This window comes from Varanus komodoensis, unplaced genomic scaffold (genome assembly GCF_004798865.1).
Source record: "Varanus komodoensis strain SLA01 unplaced genomic scaffold, ASM479886v1 scaffold42, whole genome shotgun sequence".
NCBI classification, from domain to species: domain Eukaryota; kingdom Metazoa; phylum Chordata; class Lepidosauria; order Squamata; family Varanidae; genus Varanus; species Varanus komodoensis.
This window is the reverse complement of record NW_025335972.1, coordinates 2,968,382-2,984,444: the sequence shown is the minus strand read 5'-3', so window position 1 is coordinate 2,984,444 and position 16,063 is coordinate 2,968,382. Positions and strand designations below refer to the sequence as shown.

At 42.7% G+C, this 16,063-nt stretch overlaps 1 protein-coding gene across 1 annotated transcript; it reads right to left on the bottom strand.

The window, feature by feature from the left end:
- Window positions 1–3,936: 3,936 nt before the first annotated feature.
- TKTL1 (transketolase like 1) lies at window positions 3,937–15,801 on the bottom strand. Its single transcript, XM_044443722.1, has 14 exons — window positions 15,571–15,801; window positions 14,817–14,934; window positions 14,501–14,614; window positions 13,757–13,854; window positions 13,362–13,553; window positions 13,156–13,283; window positions 12,872–13,065; window positions 11,207–11,371; window positions 10,974–11,130; window positions 8,156–8,286; window positions 6,747–6,830; window positions 5,525–5,621; window positions 5,287–5,406; window positions 3,937–4,754 (listed from the first exon to the last, which is right to left on the bottom strand). The coding sequence occupies exons 1-14, from the start codon at window positions 15,678–15,680 to the stop codon at window positions 4,582–4,584; spliced, it is 1,881 nt and encodes a 626-aa protein (XP_044299657.1). The 5' UTR covers window positions 15,681–15,801; the 3' UTR covers window positions 3,937–4,581.
- Between the last annotated feature and the right edge of the window lie 262 nt (window positions 15,802–16,063).

The window sequence follows — 16,063 nt, the reverse complement described above, 5'->3', positions numbered from 1 at the left end:
GCAGCTAGGCAATTGGCCCCTGGCAACATTGCACCAATTAGCCTATATACAGTTTCAACTTGTAGATTTGTTACTCCACTTTCCTGTTCCTTTTGGCAGCTGAAACAAATTCAGAAATTGACTAGGCAAGTCCACCATAGGAGCACATTTGGAAAAGATCAAGAACAAAAATTACAGACACAACAGTGCGATTTTCAAGGGCCAATTGCTGTTCAAGGAGCAAACCCCTGATGCCTGCTCTAAAGTGCCGCTTGGACATCAATGGAAGGGCTATAACCAGCAGCAGCAAGCATGAGGTTTTCAAGAGCTGAATGGGGGTTTTGCTGCTCTTGCCACTAACTAATCCAGAAATAGCTGTTTGAGGTTCAGATGGCACAGCAACCCACTGTGGGTCAAAGAATCCTTAGAAAAAGCTACAGGTTGTCAAGGTGGCTTGTTGCTGAAACATCAACCAAAACTGGGAAGTATTTTGAGTTTGGGGAACACAGCAACCCGCCATGGGGGGGTTGTTGTGTTTTGCCAGCAGCTTTCTTTCTAGGTTTCTTAAGCAATTACGATTGTTAAGCTTTGCAAAAGATAGCCTACTACTGCAAAACAATGTTTCTTGCAAAATAGATACATAACATCTATTTGTAAAATTATAACTAGCTTAGAGAAAGCTAGTCACACTTGTCCTACATCAAAAGCAATGGACTAAGCTATATATGACTAATCTCTATCTTGATTGACTTTGATGAAATTTGTAGCAGTAACTTTTGGAGGGAATCCTTTACATTGAGAGTGAGGCTAAGAGAGACCAATCATTGCAGCTATGAGGTATTTTCTCTGAATGCAAACACCAGTTTAAAAGTACAGCATAGAGTCCTGTGGCAATGAAAGGTTTAACCAATTAATTCCTATTAGGTTATTGTACCAAGGTCATTCTCTCTTAGCCAGATTCCATGCATGTTTACTCCAAAGTAAATTCCACTGAGTTTAACAAGATTTACTAATTAATAGGATGTACTCATTTGTTGCTGCAACAAACATGGTTAACCTTCTGGTAACTGCCTAAAAGGAGTAAAAGATTGAACTCCTATTCTGCTGTGATCCTGATAATTGTATCAGCCAGACTACTACTTGCATAGATACGTTTAACATCAGCAGCTAGTTTGGTCCTAATATTTAGTGTTAGTGGAGGTCTTGAAAACCTATTTGTTTGTACTGAGCTTCCTCAAAAGTGACTTAGATAAAAAGATAGGGATCTAACAGGACAGACACCTTGTCCCTGAGCACATAAAACATCCACCAAGGATCCTACTACAGTTCTTATAACAGTGCTTGAGAAGACCCATGGAAGCTTCAATTAAATGCTTAGACAGTTTGGAGTGCATTCATAGGGAAGTAATAATTTCCAGAGCACTAGTAAAGGTTTCTCCATGACATTAAAGTCCAGTCATGTCTGACTCTTGGGGATGGTGCTCATCTCTGTTTCCTAGCCAAGGGAGCCAGCGTTTGTCCGCAGTTTCTGTGGTTACGTGGCTGGCATGATTAAACACTGAGGTACATGGAACACTGTTACCTTCCCACCGAAGTGGTACCTATTTATCTACTTGCATTTGTATGCTTTCAAACTGCAAGGGTGGCAGGACCCGGGACAAAGCACGGGAGTTCACCCTGTGTGCAAATTCGAACTGTCAACCTTTCGATCATCCAGCCAAGCAGCTCAGCAGTTTAAACCACAGCACCACCCGCAGCCCCAGAGCACTAGTAGGTTGCCATTAATCCCACCAAGCATGTATTTATAGGCAAACTTGGAGCCAAAGGAGTCATGATGCAGATATGATTAAATCTGACTCCCCCACCCCACTTTACAGAGACCACAAGGAAATGTAAAAATCAGTGGTAATTATTTAACCCTTTCCTCCCTCTGCTCCATTGTTTCCTGGATCTGGCCTCTCCTTCTCCCCATCAAAAGTTTTTAGGCTAGCAGCAGAAAAATACTCGTATATGGTACTTGTATCACATTTATTTTTTCCTTAGCAAAATTAATGGCAACTTTGCTGGATGAAAGCTTTGGATGGGTCTGAGAGAATTTTGTTTTGTGCTGTCATTTCCAACATATGGTGACCCTCTGACTGAAAACAGCTCTGCTCAGCTCTTGTAAACTCAAGGTTGTGGTTTCCTTTATAGTGTCATATCTTTATTTAAATAAAGGAAATTACATGTGGATCCAGGGTTAAACATGATCTACTGCAATCAAAACTGAAACACCCAATCAGTTTTACAGATGAAAAACTGTTGATTTACTTACAGATCTCCTACATCACTTCAATTTGACCTAAGTCAGTGACTACAGTAATATTTACTTTTAAGTAAATATGCATAGAATCAGGTTATACGATAATGAATTCTGATTTAAAAAGTAAGCCTTCAAATGTGCTTTCTATTGTGCAGAGGTCAATGTTCCATTTAATCTAAAATTCACTATTGTATAGAAAATTCAAAGGTTCTGACAATAAAAACCAACTATCTGTAAAAGATTAAGCAACTATTAGAGCCTTCAAACTTTAAGAGGACATTTTGTGTTTTGTGTTTTGATCAATTTGCTAGCTGCCCAGGCCAAAGCTACAGTATGCCTGATACTCCCCCCCCCTTTCTGCAATCTTAATCCCCACCCCACCCCACCAATATGACAGAATTTACAAAAAGCAAATTTAGCAATTCTACCCCAAATAAAATTTCAAGAAGAAAATGTCTACATTTCATATCATTGGAATACCTTATTGAACCAACTCAAAGGTTACAAAATGAAACAATGATTGGTACTCCCATTTTTGAAAATGTAGAATTCTGTTATTCAAAATTCTATTCTTCCTTTTTCTGTGGCCTGCCCCATGCCACATTTAGCCATTCAACAACAGGATTGCACACTGGAGGAAGGTGATCTTACACAGGGGTGTACAGCCTGCAGGCTCCAAGAGTGCTCTGACCCACCCTGTTGTCACTTAATCTTAACAGACTGGAAAGCAGCATTTTCGATCAGGATCATAGAGCAAAGAGGTGAACAAAAGCAAGCATCATACACATTTTTCTTTCCTACTGTGAGGTGTGATCTGTATCAGGATCACTGGTGTGTGTGTCCACTTGCATAACTGTGCTGCCCTTGACCCCTGAACCAGTCTCTCATAGTTTCCTCATGGCTAAGAACATTGTACATCTCTTACACTATTGGTAGTCAGAACTTCATTCTCTGAGGTTGCATCATCTTCAACTGCTGGATCAAGTGACTTCCACTTTTTAAAAAAAAACTTGGCATGCTGTCTAAATTTTTTTTTTTTTTACAATAACAACTATCTAGTTTGTGTTTCACCCAAGGACAGAGACAGTTTTAAGCAGTAGCCAGATTTTTTAAACAAGTATCTACAGCCACCTTCCACTGTCTGTCTTAAATGTAGACTCCACTGAACATCAGCCACTTCTTTTCCTCCTGGCAACTCCCTACTTTTTTTGGTTTGGTTACTTCTTCCTCACTTGCTGAAGAGTTCTAGGATAGGTAAAGACAACTAGTAGTAGCAGTTGCTTTCTGTAACAGATGAGAATTCAGGCATAACTAGATGTTACCAAAACACATGGGGCAACCCCATGACATGATCATTATTTTCTGTTTAAAATGTTTCTTTGTCCAGGTAGTACCATGTTTGTCTTTCCCTGCCAACAACAATAATAAGATGAGCATGATGCTGTCTGAACATGGCTGATTTTATTACACATTACAGAGTGAAGAAAACCTCAAAATGGGCAGTAGTTTTCTATGTAGCATCTTGTTCTGTGTATGATATGGATGTCTGTGCACATATATGTATCCAGTATATCATACATACTCCGTAACTAGTTTCACTTCTGCCCATTTTGCTGCCTCTTCGTAGCTACAAAGATACATGTCATCTGAAGAGCTAACAGTTGAAGAAAACTTCTTGTTTATTGATTTGCTGAATGAACTGTTAACAGCAGTTACACTACACATCATTCAGGAAAAGTTACATTGAATATGACCAATTTCAACTATGTCAGTGATGTAAATATTACAAGAATGTTAGGCCACAGCCATTTGTGAGAGCCAGCTGCACTTCTGCAGGCAAAAACTAATTATGTATCAATACATTCTGTAGGAAACAACCAGGAAAAATCTACTCAACATGGCCCTGGAATGTCAGGCCTGAGAGAGGAAAGGCGAGTAGGGCAGAACAGGCACAGGAATAGGTGTCAGCAGATTCAGGTAAGACAAACACTATTTGGTCCATGTACAGTTTCCAGGTTTTCAGTAATCTGCAAGTAGTTTATGAATAAGCAGAATGGCTTAATGATGAATGGGGAATGGACAAATTGTAACTTGGTCCATTTTTAATGCTTCACTTGTACTCAGAATGCAAATGAGGAAATGTTAGTGGCATTTGTCAAAATTGAAAGCAGTGTTTGGGAATCATAAGGAGTATTTTATGAGTTTCACTACCAGAAAACCAAGCAGTTGCCATCTCTGCTCTTCAGAAATTCATTTTTATAGCTCGGTGTTCCCTCCCATCATCTGCAAACCAGACACTATCAATTGGCAAAGGTGCTCTTCACAGCTGCTATGATGCTCTTTGCACTGATCCCAAACATATCTAGGAGGCAAGCTGGTTTTCCACTCCGGGGCACCCCTGACACAGCCAGGCTCTGGACTAAAATGCCAGGTTCTCCTGAGACAGCTGCTGCCACAGCTTCACCTATACCTCCTAGAGGGAGAAAAACAGCAGACAGTTTCAACTAGAATACTGTTCCAGAGTGTGCTTAATTCATTTAACATTTTCCAGAGTGTGGTTCATTCAACATTTTCATACAACGTTGCTGAGCAGCAAAGACAAAATAGGTAGGCTTCCAATTTACTCATCTGTCAGCTAATATGTTTGTGCCTTCCAGAAGCATTTATACTTCCAATTTCCATCTTTGTACAAGTTATGTAAAATTGTTTGTCCTCCTGCTCACCTCCCAAAATTCACAAGGAATTCAAAGAGCTTGCCTCTTCTGACTGAACAATGTGGCCTCCTTAGCCACATACTCCCTTGGAGTTGACTAAAGATGCAAGCATGCAACTAGTTTGCTCAGCAGGCCAGCCTTGAGAAAAGGAGGCTTCAGTCCTAGACAGGAAGGGCCAGAATTTATTGGGATAGGTTGCCTTCACAAACATCATCCTGTGCTACAGTTACCAAGCCACAGGTAGTTTTCCCCAGACATGTCTGAAACAACCAGATTAAGTTAGCTGCTCACCTTCTTTGTAGTGATCCTCAACAGTGATGATACGGCCCCCAGTAGCTCTAGCACTGGAGATGATGGTGTCAGCATCCAAGGGTTTGATTGTGAAGGGGTCAATTACTCGGATATGGATGCCTAACAGAAAGCAAACAGTTCATGGGGAAAAACAAAGCACAGAACTGCAGGGCAAATGGGGCTGAAGAGGATCAACATCCTGCCCTCCACAGCCTCCAAGGTTTCAGTATTCTATTACCTTGTTTGGCCAGCTCATCTGCAGCTGCAAGAGCCTCATGAAGAGTGACACCTGCTCCAATAACTGTAACCTTGTCAGAATCACTCTTACGTACAATCTGTGAAAGACAGAAGAGACACTGCATTTATACAAGATAACAAGCCTAGTAACCAGCTAAATGAACATCCCATAGAGATACAAACAGCCCATTCAGGGTGCAGCTGTTCCCTAATGCAAAGGATCCCTGGGTTCCTATCCCATATGAAAAGAGGTATGCCTGCTTAACAGTTACAAGGCCAGCTATTAAATAGGCAACCATCTGTAGTGCAGTCTTTATTCTATAGTTCCCACCCAATACAAGGGCCTTCATATAAAATGCACAGATTGCACAACACACAAGCTAGGCTGGTAAAATCAAGATCCTTTCCAGTTTTACTTGCTACAGCCACAAAATGACACCAAACCCTAATATGTTTCCTTCCTAGGTCAATTTTGTGTTGAAGGCTGTAGTGGGTTTTCAAAAAAGCAAGAGATTTACTGAGGTTGTGTTGGCTCAGAGGTTGAGAAACTCTTTGTTTCACCCCAAGCCACCTAATTTAAACCACAGCCTACTTCAGTGTCAGTCTGAACACACCCATTCTAACATTCTTCTGTGTGATACGGAACATATGACCCTAATACTTTTTAATCCCTCTGGCTTGTCTTAGTAATTTCAAAGTTATATGACATGCTATTTTTGCCACCTAGTGGTTGATGCATAAATTGATGCATATCAATAACACATACACTCCTGCATACTCTTTTTGACCTGACAGATTTTTGGGCTTTGGCCAACAGTCGTGGTTCTAAAATATAGGATCATCATTACTAGCTATGAGGGCCTACTAGTCTGGCCACCAAGATATCTGCTACTTCACAGCATCTACTAAACAAGGCCAAGTGTTCTTTATCATCCAAGTCATTTAAGGACATGTTCAGAATTATGTACATCAATTTGCTTGGAAGCAGAAGTGCACTAATGTCACACTTCTTTTCAAGTGCATTCCAGACCACACAGACTGTTGTTCCAAAATAAGAAAGCTTTTCCTACCATGCTCCAGAGTCAGAATACCTTGCATCAGGATTCTGTGCCTTGTATTACATGATGGTACCTCTAATTCTAAGGCCAGAGCATAGTCAGATATCCTATTATTGGCATGTCAGTGCTCAACTCTTTCTCTTGCAGAAGAGATTCACCCTTTACCTTGGCATGGCCAATCTCAAACTTTTCTTCTTGCGAGTACAGGATAGGTGTCTCTGGCCGGCTGGTACGAATGAAGCATATACCCTGATGATCAACAAGCACATTTCAGAAAAAGAGGAAAATAGCAGAGTTCTTATCAAGATCCCTTGGTAACACACATTCTGAAGGGAACAGGCCACATATTAAGGTTCAAAGGCTGTGTAAACATCAGAATTCTAACTCACAAGCTGGAGGTCATGCAGAAAAGACACTTAATTGCAGAGCACTATTTCAAGCAGTGTTTTAAATTACATTATTTTAGGGCTATATCCTCACAGAGGAGCATACAACAAAGAGGAAGAACAACAAACAAAAGATAGAAATTGCCGCACTAGCAATCATACAGAAAACGTTGCAAGGCTGCTCTCAGTAGGGTAGGCTTCTTCCAATCTCAGATTAAAATCGGCGTTGAAAAGGATGGTCTTCTAAGCTTCGCCTGAATGCGTGTAGAGAGCTGAAGTGCACGTCAACAGGGAGGGGCTTCCACAATTTTCAAACCACCACCAAGAAAGTCCTTTGTCTCCTATGTGCCAACCTTACCAGGTAGGACTCAACAAGAACGCCTGAAGCAGATATTAACATAGGGGATAAGACTGCATATTTTCCAAATATTGGATGCAGTCCTTCAGATGTTGGTCTCAAGCTGACGAGTCAGAGTCCAAAGGTTTTCCCTTTCTGGTCCCCTCCCTACATCTAGGTAACTGCATTTTGTATGACCCGGAGCCTCCTACATAAAGCATAGTCTAGCCTGGGGGCAAAGAGTGTATCGGTATTTGAGGCCAGGTCTGACAGCTGGAGAGAGGGTTACTGCTGGCCCACAAACCAGAACTTATATAAAAGAAGCTCCTGGTCACAGCTGCTACTTGTGACTCACCAGACAGCAACAAGTCCAGCAGCATCCCCAAGCTGCATAAACTGTCCTTATGCAATCTAGTCTAAGACCAGCCAATTTCCTAACCCATAGTCTTTCCCAAATTTAGTTTCTTTTGTTCCATCCCTGTGCAGCTTCCAGGTAATTTTTCAAAGTTTCCCTTGGATTCTTAGGTAGAAACAAGAGGAAGAGCCATGTGACATCTGGATACTGGCAACCCAGAAGCCCAAACTCTGGCCAAGAAATATAGATCTGAATTCCATATCACATAACCTCCACCTTAGCAGCAGTTACAACCTTAGTCTGCATGACCTTATTGAGGCTTTGCAACAGGCAACACAAATGTACTTACAGGAGGATGCCAATCACAAGAATTGTGATCCCAGAGTTTCTGCTTCCAGGTCCAGGACAGCAGACGCAACTCCCCTCCACAAAATGACAGTGTCTTACTAAACAAGCATGGATGAAACTAAGGCCCAAATCTGGAGTATCTACAAACCTTGGCATTTGCTGCCAGACAAACAGCATGTTCCGTGGCAACTGCATCACTTGGATAGAACACAGTACAGCCTGGAATGGTTCGGAACATGGCAATATCTTCCAAGGCCATCTGTGAGGGTCCATCCTCACCTGGGGAGAAGAGTGACAATGCAGAAGAGCATAACCCATCTGTCATGGAAGAGAACTAAGAGTGAGTCAGAAGGGGGCCTCCCAGACTATCTAGTCTGAACCTTGGCTCCAATTGGCTCCGCTCATGACAAGCCCTACCTATCGGTATTTGATATGAATGTCATGCATCCAGGAATAAGAATAGCACACTTAATACCTCCTAACATTAGGGAAGCAGTTCTATTGTATAAATTGTGTAATCCAGGATTAACTCCACAGGTTCTATACAGCAAACCAGCAAATCCAAGGTTCAGCTCTCTGCTTGGATCCCACCCAGCTTTACTACATGGTTGTTCAATTAGGTAGTTCAGACAATTCTGGAAAAATTGGGTGATTTATATAAAGAATTTTTCTTCAGAGTTGGTTGCCTTGGTACTTCCAAGAAACACAGAAATGACCATTTCAGACTCTGAAGAAAGAAGCTAGGGAGGGGAATAAAACATAAACCCCAACACGAACACACACAGGGCCTGCTCGCCTGTACCAACTGCAGTCTGCTGTCATTACATGTAAACTTGGTGATATTATGCCTGAGGCTCAAAAGCAAAGGATAAAATCAAACAGAAAAATGCTGTAAGAAACGAAGTACACAGCCTTCATCACTTCTCTTGATTCCATTGTTTTCCTCACAACTTTATAGGCTGGAAAATGTAGACAAGTTGTTAGATAAAAGCCGAGATTCTCTGAAAGGTGAATTCTTCCTACACTAAGGGTTTCTTTCTTCCTGCAAAACTGCAGCACTATCACCCCCTACCTAAAATGTTTAATGATATATCATTTCACTTATCAAGTACATTCCACTAGTCTACTGAAACATTATTTAAACCTGAAGTGCTTCTGCACAAGTGTTTTCTGGATTAATCGTATTTAAATAGTTGATGAAGGTTGTGTGAATCTTCAGATCTAGTGTACAGCCAACTGGAACAATGAATTAAATCTACTTTTTGTACCACTGGCATGTTGTATTTGGAGCACTTACATTACAGCCCTTTAGTTTGTATGGTTTTTGCAATCTTTGACCCAATTTGCCCAACATGATAAGCCACATTCCATTGTTACAGTAAGCTATCCTGAAACAACTCCAGTAACATCCAGACTTGATTTTTCCCTCCACTGGGAGCTGTTTCCATGAACAAACTATCCTGAGAATCCATTGTTTGTGCTGGGCTGTTCACGGTGGCTTGTTGTAATGTCCACATGTGACAGGGGCAGTTTCACCAAGGGTTGTTGGGAATGGCTAGAAAGCCGCCTAGCAAGAGCAGCAAAAACCCTTGTCAGTATTATCCTCTTCTATCTCTTCTCAATGCCTTCTACCCATGCTCCTAAAAATCAAAGACAGCAGAGAGAGACAGACACCTCCCCCCATCATTTTCTGCAAGTCTGTGCATACAAGAATCCACTGCTGTAAATTTTGCATATTTTCCCCTCTGCTTTACTGCTCTATGAAGTTTGCATATATTTACTAATCCCACTCACTGCTTTGCTCTGAGATTTGTGCATCTTTACTGATGTTTGTCATTCCCTGCTCTGCCTTGCAGTTGACATAACTTCACCACCATTCTCTAATCCAACTCCATCTCTGATGGCTAGCAAAACACAGCTGTAGAGGGAAGTAGCATGAAAAGGCTTGGGGAGGCACCTATGGAAGAAGCACTTTGGATGGATGTAATTATTTCAGTAGCATGTAAAGCAGTTTTTTTTTTTTTTTTTTTTAAAGGAGGGCTATTTTCTAGCAAGGCAAGCTCCAAAGTGGAGGATGATGTTGAGATGGACATTGACAAGAGGTGGCTATCAGTATGCTGAGCTAAGTTGAGGACAGGTAGTCTTGCACTCTTGTGCATGATCTTGAATAAAAGGAAAAATAAACATTTGCCAATGTGTTACTGCATTCATAAGGGCTCCAAAAATTATATGCATTTGGCAATCTGAGGCAGCAGAGGGGGGAGATTCTCCTCATAAGCTGGCAACCCCTTTAATTGTTTAAAGGGTGCTGATGGTAGGGAATGCAGTAGTAAGGATTTCTACCATAAAGGCATCTGGGGTATGTGCCAGAAGAGGGCAGGAAGGCTGAGGGGAAAATAAGCCAGAGTGAGCTGCAGCATGTCTGATAATTTATCAGGAATAATGAGCAACCAGCCCACTGTAGTTTGTTCTCAAGGTGTCTTAGCATGATACATTAATTTGCACTCTCTCTTTTAATAGTAGATAGCTGACTTTCAAACATGCTTACTCAAAGTCCCAGAGCAGACCAGAAAGAGTCACTGGAGAACAATCAGCATTCTTAGGACAAGAGTACACTTGCTTCTTTCCAAAACCCACATACTGCATCTCTTCAGCCGAGCTCCTACTGGCTAAATGGAATGTGTAGTTCTCAAAAACTCACAACAATGGTAAACTATATAGCTTAGTAGAAAAGGCCCAGTGTCAGACTAGGACTGAGGAGAGCCAGATTCAAATCCCCACTTAGCCATGAATCTCACTGTGGACTAGTTCAGTCTCTCTAGCCTAACTTACCTCACAGGTCTCTGGCAAGCTTAAAATCCGGAAGGGAGGGGAAACTATGTATGCCACCTTAAACTATTTGGAGAAAAGACAGGGTATTCAGGTTATAAACAATAAAAAGGCTTCATGTATCATGCAGTACATACCAATAGATACTCCACAATGGGAGCCACAAAGATTAATGTTTGTTTGTGAGATGGCACCCATCCGGATATGGTCAAATGCTCTGGTAAAGAAGGCTCCAAAGGTGCTGGCAAATGCAATAGCACGGTTCCTAGCGGCACACCCCAGAGCCACACTGACCTGCAGAATAAGACAAGAGTATCATCACAAGTTGCAGCCCACTAGGCAGCAATGCTTTTCAAAACAGGGAACTCACCATGTTCTGCTCAGCAATATAGCACTCTATAAAGCGTTCAGGATGGGCTTGTTTGAAAATCTCAGCAAAAGTAGAGTTCTTCGTGTCGCCATCCAAGACTACCACATGGCTGTTAACATTTCCCAGCTTTGTCAAGGCTGAGCCATAGGCTTTGCGGGTAGCCACCTGAAAGACAAGTCACATTAGAGTCTACTACAAGACACCTGTAAATTGTCACTAAGGCAAAGGGCACACCTACTCTGGTAGGAACAAATTTCATTTCCCCTCTCTCCTTCTACAGTATCAAAAGCCTAACCGTTTTCTATTTTCTTAATTAGAAAAGGCATGCAATCTCCCCACCAGCTGTTGCATATGCACATGCCAGAATACAGGAACTTTCTGATAACTTGCTATAAAGATGGCAGCAGGGTTGGGTGGAGGGTGAAGATTGAAGATTGAGAGGAAAAAGGATCTAAAAGGTATTATTCAAATTGAATATTTATTTATTTTTGGATTTATATTCTGCCTTTTTCCTACAAAGGGCTCAATGCAGCTTACATCATTCTCCTCCTCCATCTTATCCCCACAACAACCCTGTGAGGTAGGTTGGGGTGAGTCTGTGACTAGCCCAAAGTCACCCAGTTGGCTCCAGATCGTCTGAGTTCCAGTCCCATGCTCTTAACCACTACACCACACTGACTCTCTGATATACTGATAACTTTTGAATTATTTGAACATTCGTGCACAAAATTTGGTCTTCAGGTTACAAATGAGTTCTGTTCCTGAAAAAATGAAAATGTGTCTTTAAGTCAAATTTGTATCCAAGTTGGATAACAAATAGTTGCCCTTTACATTCACGGGGTTTAGGGGTGCAGATCCTCCATGAAAGTGGAAAAATCATCAATCAATCAATCTCTCCCTCACTCACACTCACCCCACCCCCCAGTGCCACCTCTTTGGAGCAAGGAAATGCCAAAGAGATTTCTCTCTCCAGATGGGCAGGGCAGGAAGGCATGCTTTGGAGGCCTCCCTCTCTCCTTTCTCACTTCTCTCTCTATGGTGATGATTTTCCAGAGTAATTTTTTTAAAAAATGTCAGTTCATTTGTAAGTACAGGTTGTTTGTAACTCAGGGACTGCCTGTACTTCCCCTCCTCACCAGCGCCTGGGTTGTGCATATGAGTCGATGTGGTGGGTATTATCATTAGATTGGGGGATATGGATGTAGGTCAAGCATGGGCAATTTGCGGCCCTCCAGATGTTGTCAGACTCTAACCTGCTTGAGTTCCAGCCTTTATAGCCAATGCTAAGAAATGCAATTACAGACCAGCATCTTGAGGGCCATGACTTGTCCACCCCAGTACAGGAAGACAGAATAAGGTCTGCAAGGGAAAATAGAGAGGTGGCTAAAATATAAAAATGGCCTTTCCAAACAACCTGAAACCCCAGATCTCCTGAAGACTTTATCAAAATTTTATCATGATTATGGAAAGATAAGTAGTAATCTTTTAAAATGAATATGAAGCCTAGGATTTTGTGGATTCTGGATTACGTTCTAGCAGTCACAAAGAACCACAGACAAAGTTACAAGTGATAAAGACACCTCTGTTTTTAAGGCAGAAGTAGAGAAGTTGGATTAACTGGAAACTGAAAGACAATTTTTTTCAGGCAGTCTATCTATGCAGTACCTTCTCCCCAATTCTGTAGGCAGGTGGTGAAGGCATCTTGATATACCCAGTGCTGATCTGTGGCACATCCTGAGCAGGTGGTTGGATAGACAAGACTTTATTAGTCTGAATTTGACTCTGAATAGTGTTGATGATGAAGTCCAGTTTGTCCTTAGGCATAGGTTTTCCATGCCAATTGTCAGCATTCTCCACATCTGAGGCAAAGAACAATTACTAGGTAAAATGTGGAAAAATAGTTGCAACCCATCCCCTTACTACCTCCAAGACAAGGGCACTGTATTCACCTGGGATTCCTCGCCCTTTGAAAGTCTTAGCCACAATTGCTGTGGGCTTTCCCTTATGCTGACTTGCTTGCCACAAGGCCCGGCACAGTTCCTCCACATGATGTCCATCCACAACATATGTATTCCACCTAGTAGAACAAGAAAAAGTTGGTGCAAGAAGCAGGCTCCTTGCCAGTACAAGAGCAAAATCAGCCAGCAGTGCTTACCCAAAAGCTTCAAAACGTTTGCGATAGGCATCAGTGTTGTGGCACAGGGGTGCTGCTTCACTTTGCCCCAGCCTGTTGACATCAAATATAGCTACCAGGTTGTCCAATTCATAGTGGGCTCCAAACTGCAGGGCTTCCCACACAGAGCCCTCTGAGGACTCTCCATCTCCCAGCAGGCAGTACACTCGGTAACTAGGAGAGAGGAACGCACATCAGGATCCAATAAGAGAAGCAGAGGAGCAGAGATGGGTCTTTCCCAAATCCACCATTTGTCTTTCCCTCCCATTGATGAATTCATCACCAGGCCCAAGACAAGAGGTATTAAGGAACTTCCTATGCATGAAGCAACAGGCTTCATTATGTAGATATTTCCATATTCACCCATAGTTTCTCACCTGGCTTTATCAAAGTATTTGCCTGTATAGGCCATTCCGCAGGCAGCTCCCAGGCCCTGTCCCAGTGAGCCAGTGGCTACATCCACAAAAGGCAGTCTCTGTCAAGCCAAGAGAGGTTCATGAGGGAGGAGTGCTAGAAACATGGAATGAACACCATAATATACTTGTTCTCCATTACAAATCACTCCCATGATACCTGTCCTTTGTCCTGTATCTTTTCTGAATTTGGACACTACATCCACATATGCAGAGAATTTAACTTCCCCTCCTCACCAGTGCCATGTTTCAAACACTGGCTATATTCCTGCATAAATGATCCTAAGTTAACATGGAAGAGAAACATAAAAGCTCTGCCACAGCTTGCATCCTCTAGTTTTTGCAACTGCAGTTCAAGCTTCATGAACAAACAGTAGTAGTATTATAGTTTTTTACACACTGCTCTCCTACCATTCAGTGGCCCTCAAAATAGCTGATGCCCAATAATATACAAACACAGCCTTTTAAAATTAGAAGTCAGCAAAAATTACTTTACCTGCATTGAAACATTGAAACCAACATTTGTAAAAGCAAATGAGATATCTTTAAACACTGTATTTAAGAAGTCACTTTAGGTACATTTCAGCCAGAAAAAAATCTTTATCAGTAGTGAACATATCTAATCCCTGTAGATGACAAGGGGAATGGAGCTGATAATTTGGCACAAACCACAAAGATATTCAGAACTGCTCTAAGAAAAGCACTTACTGGGGTTGGATGGCCTTCCAGGTCACAGTCTATTTTCCTCAATTTCAGCAGCTCTGGCTCCTTGATGTAACCAGTCTCAGCCCATGCGGCATAGAGCACAGGGGCAGCATGGCCCTGTCAGAGGGAAACAAACCATATCAATACCAAAAAGATGACCACCCTTGGCTGAGGGTGTCCTATGCAAAACCGTATGGAGAACTGATCCCAGCTCTTGGATACAAAACGGAAGTAAGATCTTAAAGTAATTTAAATGTTTGAAACAGGCCTCAGCCCAGCTCCGTTATCTACACAAAGACTTGCATCACAGAACTCTCACCTTGGAAAGCACAAAGCGATCATTGCTGGGATGGCCAGGATCAGCTGGTTTGTAGCGCATGGTATGAAAGAAGAGCACAGACATGATCTCTGCAGCACTGCAGCATGATGTGGGGTGGCTGTAGAGACAAAAGGAAAATGGTGGCACAAAGCTAGCAGCCACAGTTCAGAGAAGAATAAAGGCTAGAGACACCCATCGGAGCAACCCATCCACCTCAGCCCACAGCATCAAGCAAGCAGGGCCCTCTCTGAATCCTGAGTTAATTGGAAGGGAAGTAATGAGCCCCTTCACCAAAAAGCCCACATTGAGAATGTCTAAATCAGGCCAGCAATTCAAATGAATGGGTTTGTGCAAGGCACCTACAGAACCCAGGAACAGCCCCTGCGCTCATCCCCCCACCCCCCATATGCGCCCCTCCCCCACGAGGCGGAATCGGGCTACAAAAATCGCTGTGAACATCAGTCCTTCAAAATTAAAGAGGGAGCTTCAAATTAGCGAAAGACATGACGAGTCTAACTCCCGCAAGGTTCCCATTCTCACGTTGATTTCTTCAGAAGAAGAAAAGACAAGGGCTAAGTCTTTTATATATATGAAGGCGTGTGTGTGTGTGTGAAGGCATAGTATGAAGGCATGCTATTGCTGATATCCCCATCCTCCCGTACATGCTGCACCCAGTACTAGAAAAACGAAGGTGATCTCTGGAAACTCCCTCTTGGCGGAGAAAAGGGCAGTGTATATCGCCTCAGTCAGTTACCCGGAGTTTGAGGCGCAGGTAGCACGGATAGAGTGAATCCGAAGACGGTTAGCAACATCTTGCAGAGCCTGGAGAGTCTTCTCCTCTGGCTTAGGGTAGCTGCTGGCCATGATGAACACCAAGAGCCCTTTAGCGCGTTTTCCTCTTCTATCCGGGTTCCCGGCGCCCCGCCCGCAGAGGAAGTGAGATCAGAGGGGGAGTTGGCCCAAAAAAAAAAAAGTGGGGTGTGCACATGTGGGCTCTGATCATAACCCCCATCCCACAGCCTGTGAATGGCCACAGCAGGATGCAAACGGGTTGCGCTAGGCCTACGCTATTTGCAGGCGCGCTAATTCATTGGCTACGGCTGAACAGTTTCCCCTCACATGATAGTCGCCCTCCTTCGCCCTTTGCTTTCCGTAGCCAACTACGTGCTCCTTAACCAGCCACCCCCACGCTTGGGCTCCCGCATTAACGCTTTGGAAAGCCGTGGCGTGGATGACTGACTCTCCCC

What these genes read in the sequence shown, in the direction of transcription:
- TKTL1 (XM_044443722.1), bottom strand. Translation starts at nt 15,680, where the DNA reads ATGGCCAGCAGCTACCCTAAGCCAGAGGAGAAGACTCTCCAGGCTCTG. An exon ending in CCTACAGAATTGGGGAGAAG is followed by an intron (nt 11,372 to 12,871) that starts GTACTGCATAGA and finishes CTTGTCTTTCAG; the next exon opens with GTGGCTACCCGCAAAGCCTA. An exon ending in CCATTGTGGAGTATCTATTG is followed by an intron (nt 8,287 to 10,973) that starts GTATGTACTGCA and finishes TCTTCTCCCCAG; the next exon opens with GTGAGGATGGACCCTCACAG.